This window comes from Aphelocoma coerulescens, chromosome 5 (assembly GCF_041296385.1).
Source record: "Aphelocoma coerulescens isolate FSJ_1873_10779 chromosome 5, UR_Acoe_1.0, whole genome shotgun sequence".
Taxonomy (NCBI): Eukaryota; Metazoa; Chordata; class Aves; order Passeriformes; family Corvidae; genus Aphelocoma; species Aphelocoma coerulescens.
In genome coordinates, this window is record NC_091019.1 from 53,210,290 (window position 1) to 53,216,663 (window position 6,374).

General features: G+C 50.4%; 1 protein-coding gene and 1 long non-coding RNA gene across 3 annotated transcripts in view; one reads left to right on the top strand and one right to left on the bottom strand.

Annotated features, from left to right (window-relative positions):
* CLMN (calmin) overlaps positions 1-817 on the bottom strand; it is a 75,996-nt gene extending 75,179 nt beyond the window's left edge. For both annotated transcript variants that reach the window (XM_069018184.1, XM_069018183.1), the window contains exon 1: positions 617-817. In XM_069018184.1, the coding sequence (XP_068874285.1) occupies positions 617-698 (82 nt within the window). In that variant the 5' untranslated portion in view covers positions 699-817. The remainder of the gene's footprint in view (positions 1-616) is intronic.
* Positions 818-5,339: 4,522 nt separating this feature from the next.
* On the top strand, positions 5,340-6,374 carry LOC138110858 (uncharacterized). The gene is made up of 3 exons (XR_011151117.1): positions 5,340-5,414; positions 5,548-5,614; positions 6,309-6,374. It is a non-coding gene; the product is annotated as an uncharacterized lncRNA (long non-coding RNA).

Below are 6,374 nucleotides of genomic sequence, written 5' to 3' on the forward strand. Positions count from 1 at the left end.
TGATAGTCATCGGCTTCCCTTCAAAGCGCGGTGGTCCGGACCCGGAGCCGTGCCCTGACCGCGGCCGAGTGACCCCAGATGTCCAGACGGGAGCGGCGGGCGGGCTCTGCCCGCAGCTGGGGCGCCTCGGCCGGGCCCCATGGGGACCCCGCGGCGCGGCTCCCGTTACCCCACGGCAGGGTGAGCCCCGGCGCCGCCCGGCCGCCCAGATCTGCCCCGAGCCCAGCCGGAGCCCCCAACCCCCGCCCCGACGGCCCTCGGGGAGGCTTGTGGGTGGCAGCACCGCCCGGGGGGACACGCCGGTGCCACCTCCGCAGCATCCCCGATGCCGCGGAGCCCTCGCTTCCCGTCCCTGCCCCGGCGCCGCTCGCCCCAGTGCCGGGGCTCTCCGCGGCCGGACGGGCCGGCGTCGCGCTCGGGGGAAACTTTGGCCCCGCCGACCTCCTCCCCCGGCCCCGCACCCGCGCCGCCCCCGCTCCGCGGAGCTGCGGGAGCCCGCGCACGGCGGCCCGGGGGGCGAGCGGGGGAGGAGGGACCGGCGCGGGGAGCAGCAGGGGCAGGGGAGCGGGGCGGCGCGGGGGCGGAGGGAGGGGTTTCTGCGGGGGTGTTGGTTTACCTTGGAGGTTCTGCACTCGGATGTCGCTGATGTGCCCGATGAGCTCCTCGCGCTGGAACCAGTCCCACTCCTGCCCGGCCATAGGGACGGGGGGCCGGGGCCAGGGGGGGCGGCGGGAGCCGGCGGCACCGCCACCGCCGCCTTCACCGGCACCGACGGCGGGCGCGGAGCGGAGCGGGCGGGGGGACGGCCCCTCTCCGCGCCGGCTGCGCCCCGCCCCGCGTCCCTCCCTCCCTCCGCTCCCGCCCGCCGCCTCCCTCCCTCAGCCCGCCCGGCCGGGGGCGGCGGGCGCTGGCGCGGGGCGGGGCGGGCGGGGGTCCGGCCGTGTTCCCCCGCCGCGGGTAGCGCCGCCGCCCCTGCCTCCCCTGCCTCCCCTCAGCGGCGGCCAGGCCCCGCACCGGCCCCGCGGTCTGCGGCAGGGCCCGCTCCGGCCGCCCCCTCGGGCGCAGGCGGGTCCGGCCCCGGCGCGGCGGGGACCCCGCGCCCGTCCCGCCGGAGCGGCCTCTCTGCACTCCCCATGAAAACGCGTTTATTGCCGAGGCAGGGGGGCCGCGAGCAACGCCGAGCGTGTGCTCGCTTCCTCCTGCCGTGCCTGGGGACCGGAGGAGGGTCGTCCCTAGAGTAAGTGTCATGCACCCACGGCGGTAATGGAAGAACAAAAGTATGAGCAGCAGAGGTGTTTTCCTCTTGGGGATGAAATCAGTGCCACTATACATTAAAAGCACTAATAGTTGCATACTCATTTATCTTGCTCTTGGTAGTCTGTTCAGGCTCTCAAATTTCCTTTGAGGTGAATTGAATGTCTTCGTGTACACCGTTTTTCATCCAGCTTGGACAGTAATTGTTACCAAGGCTCTTCGGTGTCACTGAGATCTGTTCTCTACAAACCTGATGAACAGCGTGAGCACTTCATTTGCATACGAGGCGTTTCATTGCTATATACCACTATTTGTACCTTCGTGCCGGTAAACAGCAAATTTTGACATAATCCAGTCAGACCAGTATATCATCAAGAGTTAGACTAGCAAAACACACAAGCAAGATCTACAAAGTTAAATATAAACAAACTGGGATCTAGAAATTGTGGCTCTTTCAAGTCTGAAGTGTTTATGTGATCCCAAGCAAACACTCCACACAACCAGTTGTTTCACCCAGCTCAGGAATGCAATGCTCTTCCCACAGCCTGCTCTGGTGATTTTGCTATTACGACTCAAAATCAGATGGAGATGGTAAGAAGGCAAAGTCATCCCTGAAGCATCTAATAAGGATTTGTCACCACTATAACATGCAGCAGTCAGCTATCCCAAAATGCGGTCTCCAAGAGTCTGAGGCAGTCTTCAGCTGTTTATATATCAAGACTGGAAAGTTTTGCACAGGTGTAAGGACACATGAATGCCATGACAAGGAGTTTATAAACCTGAATGTAAGAAGTAGAAAAAACAGCTTGTGAAAAAAAAAAAAAAGTGTCTGAACTCAGATAGATTTGTACAAATCACAATGCCAGGCTTTGACTTCATTTTACACTGGGAGGACCTGTTTTTTTCCAGGCATTATCCAAGTGGGCTGAATGCATCAGTACCACATTTAGAGGTGGAGCTGGAAACTGAGTGAGTGTGGCTGTGGGAAAAACAGGTGAATGACTTCACAGCATCAGTTGAAATACTGTCTGCCAGAAGTGACTGGAGATCCCTAATCCATGCTGCAGCTTAAAGCAGGATTACTCCCAGCCCTGGATGGGGACAGCTGAGGCTTTGTCCCATTGTGTGTGAGCATCCTCCAGAAGCTGGGGTGTCATGAGCTCTCTAAAAAGCCTTTCACATTCTGCACTGGCCTGCTTGTGAGACCTCTGAGTGGCCATTTGCTATGGTCCGCACACCAGCTGGCCAAAGGGAGGTGGTATGAGATGCAGGCAAATGAATGAGAAGAAGCAAACACATCTGCAACCTTCAGCAGCAGAATCATAGACTCACAGATTTGAAATTGTTTAGGATGGAAAAGACCTTTAAGATCATCAAGCTCAGCCAACAAACGAACACTGTCAAGGCCACCACTAAGACATGTTCCTAAGTGGCACATCTACAAGTCTGTTAAATACCTCCAGGGATGGTGATTCCACCACTTCCCTGGGCAGCCTGTTCCAGTGCTTGACAACTCTTTCAGTGAAGAAATTTTTCCTAATATCCAATCTAAACCTCCCCTGGCACAACTTGGCAGTATTTCCTCTTGTCCTATCACCTGTTACTTGTGAGAAGAGAACAACCCTCACCTGGCCACAATCTCCTTTCAGGTGGTTGTAGAGAGCAATAAGGTCCTTCCTGAGCCTCCTTTTCTCTAGGCTAACCCTCCTAGCTCCCTCAGCAGCTCCTCACAAGACTTGTGCTTCAGACCTGTCACCATCTTCTTCGCCCTTGTCTGGACGTGCTCCAGCTCCTCAATCACCTCAATGTCTTTCTTGCAATGAAGGTCCTCAAACTTAGCAGGATTCAAGGTGCAGCTGCACCAGTGCCAAGTACAGCAGGATGGTCACTGCCCTGGTCCTGCTGGCCACACTCTTTCTGCTGTGACTCCTCACTGCCAGCCCCACCTGACCTGTGATGTTACAGCTGTCATTCATCGTTCTTGCAGATTTCCCTAGAGCTAATTACTGCCTTCACCCTCCTCCTTGTCCTCACGCAAGACCTGCCCAGCTTCACTCGCATGGTGGTTTAGGGTGCAGCCCATGCCACTGACATCTCCAGGTCTGCCAGGTAGCTGCACTTGACCTGCACAGTCTGGGTCTCAGAGTCAGGCTGGGTTTAAGATGTAAATGATTAACATTGTGGGAACAGGGAAGTTAAAACTTCCGCTTAGAGAGAGGAGAAGGGCATTAAACCATTCTTACCTAGGAAAACACCTGCTCTGTGCTGCCCTGTCCTCTGAAGGCACAATAGCAGAGGCTGGTGCAGTCAGCAGCAGCTCAGGCTGGGGCTGCCAGCTCTTCCTGTGCCGAGGGAGGCAAAACCATCAGCACAGCAGCCTGCCCTTCTATTGCCAGCAAGTCAGGCAGAACTTCAGCCTGGGGTTCAGCCCATCTGCCAGGTCTGATCACACCAGCTTCTAGCCCAGCACATCAATATAAGCTGCATCGACCTCATACATTAATACCTTGGGCCATGAGGTGCTGTGAATGAAACCCTGATCCAGTTTCACTTAGCAGGCGTGCAGCTGTGTGTGGGGAAGGCAGCAGCCATGTCACCTGCATTTGTCCATCTGAGACTTTCAGCTGGCTCTTCAGCACCTTCCCCAAATCAGCTTTGTGGTTAGCAGAAGCCCTCATATGTAGAACCTCCTCTGAGATAATTGTAAAAAACACTGCAATATATGTAGAACCAAGTGCTCTAAAATGGAAAGGTAAGCCTCTAACGTCATAAGGACATTTAAAAATTGTGAGATCCAACAGAGCATCCTGTATAAATTTTTTTTAAGTTTTTATGTTCTTCCCTGCAATCTGGGGTCTGTGATTCATCTCAGTAAGAAAGTATGAAATCTGGACTCTCATATAAAGCTAGAACACTAAATGTTATGTTACTTGTTGTAAACTCTGTAAAGGCTTGTGGAAATTATCTGTGAAAATACTATATGCCTTCTAAGAAGTAACTGATTGTATGCAGTGAGGAGTAAAGAACTTCTCTTTAACAAAAAGTGATTTCATATTTTATTAACAAAGTCCACTTGCCTTTTGATGTTTAAGGACTATTCTATAACTGAAAAAGCAGGTTAGATTTAATTAAGTCCCTTGGCTCAGACTTGTTACTTAGGGCAACGCTGTAAACACTTGGCAAAGACTCTGAACTTTAATAGCAGGTTTATTAAAAAAAGAGTTTGGTCATGTATGAGAAAGCAGGGAGTCTGATAGGAAGTTCATGGGGAACCTACCACTGTTCTGCATAGCCTTTATCTTTTTTTTTAGTGTATGTAGAATAAAGATGTTAAAAAGCTTTTCGTTTCCCATCCTTTGCCTATCTTACCTGTGAGTTAATGAGTTGAATTCTCATTTTGAGAAGAAAATTTACACTTGATGGTTGTGTAATAGCAGGAACAAAGCCATCAAATTCTACAACTCAGCTTTGTGCCTGTCCGTATGGAGGGTACCTTGTAGTTCCTGCTAAAATCGCAAGGGAAGGTATCTGACACAAAGGAAGCTATTTCTGAAATTAAGGAAGATATTTATGCCATTGTAGCTAATTTACTTTGTCTTTATAAACAGAGTTCTCCATATGAGCAGTCATTCTAGGAATGGATTTTTTTTTTTGGTTTTGTTTAAAATAGTTCCAGACCAGTGGTGACCAGAAAAAGGTGTTGTCTATCTTGCAGTAGGTGAAAACATCGTGCATTTCAACCCAAACCTCAGAGGAGTGTAACTTCCTACCCAGCCATGCCTCAGCCATCCATGGCTGCTCTGACCCAAGAGCTACAAAAACAACTTTCCACTGATCCTTCCTAGACCTCCCTCTGCCTACATTCCCAAAACATCCTTGTTGAATACCCCAGGTCTGCAAGGTGTTTCTCTGCCCACAACAAATAGTGTTTTCAGAAAGGTGGTGGGCATTTGGGTCCTGCCCCTGAACTACTGGCATAGTCCTTGAGTCTTTGCATGTGCTTCTGGCTGGTTAAAGGGGCTGCAGAGAATGTGAGGATCTCACTCAATTTTTAATCCTTTTTCTGAAGTCTTACAGGACGAGGACTGAAAACGTATGCTGTCTTACCCTATAGCTGAATGAGAAGAAAGGAGGAAAGTTAAAGTCTGTAACACACAAAAGTAATCCACATTCTTATTTAACTCTCATATTTAACTCTCAGACACGTTACAACCCAGCTTGAGTGGTCACTCCATCTCAAGGCAATAATCATGCCACTGGAGGTCTCATCAACATTTTATTTTCCTTGCTTAGCGCATATCTGAAATACTGAGGAGGGCCAGCCAGGAAAAAAGACTCATTAGCTCTCCCAGATGAATAGGTAAGTGAAGATTTCATTTCTATTACCCTGTCTGACAGCAGCCACCCCTTAGTCTGGCTCCTCTGCCTACACACATGTAAACAATGGGAGGGGTACCATGTAAAACAGACTTTCAAAGCAAAACACCAAAAAAGTCAGGAGAGAAAAAGACAGTCTAATTCCACCAAGTAAACAGGAGACACTAAGAAAAATGTATTGTAATAAGAGGATTAAGCAACTGGAGGAAGTAAGGTCATGAGCAAAAAAAATCAAGTAAGCTATGAAATATAAGTGCTTTATGATTTCTTTAAAGGCAAGGGAATGTACACTAAAATGTGTGTTCTACTTCTCCACCCAAAGTGTGATAACTAGCAATGATTTAATTTATAAAATGTATATAATCAATAAAATGAATACCAGCTTAGAAATAGGAGTGTTGTGCTTCTTCTTAGTGCCCTTCAGATGGTAAGAGAGGAAGAGGGGTGATGACTCTTGGCCCTTCCTCAGTGTACCACTGAGCATATTTAGAACTCTGGATATTGACCAGCCTCCCTCTGCTGTGTCTCCTCCTCCCTTTACTCCCAGAAATCCACAACATAAGCCCCACTGATGAACCACATTTATTCACAACAACTGTTGCCACATAATGGCAATAAATAGACTGTGGAACTTGCTGGAAGGTCTTTATGTGCTGAGTATAACTTTCCTCACACAGTCCATGAATAAGGCCAGGAGTTACAGTGGCTTCTAACTTGGAAGGTGAATTTGTTTTATGTGCTTG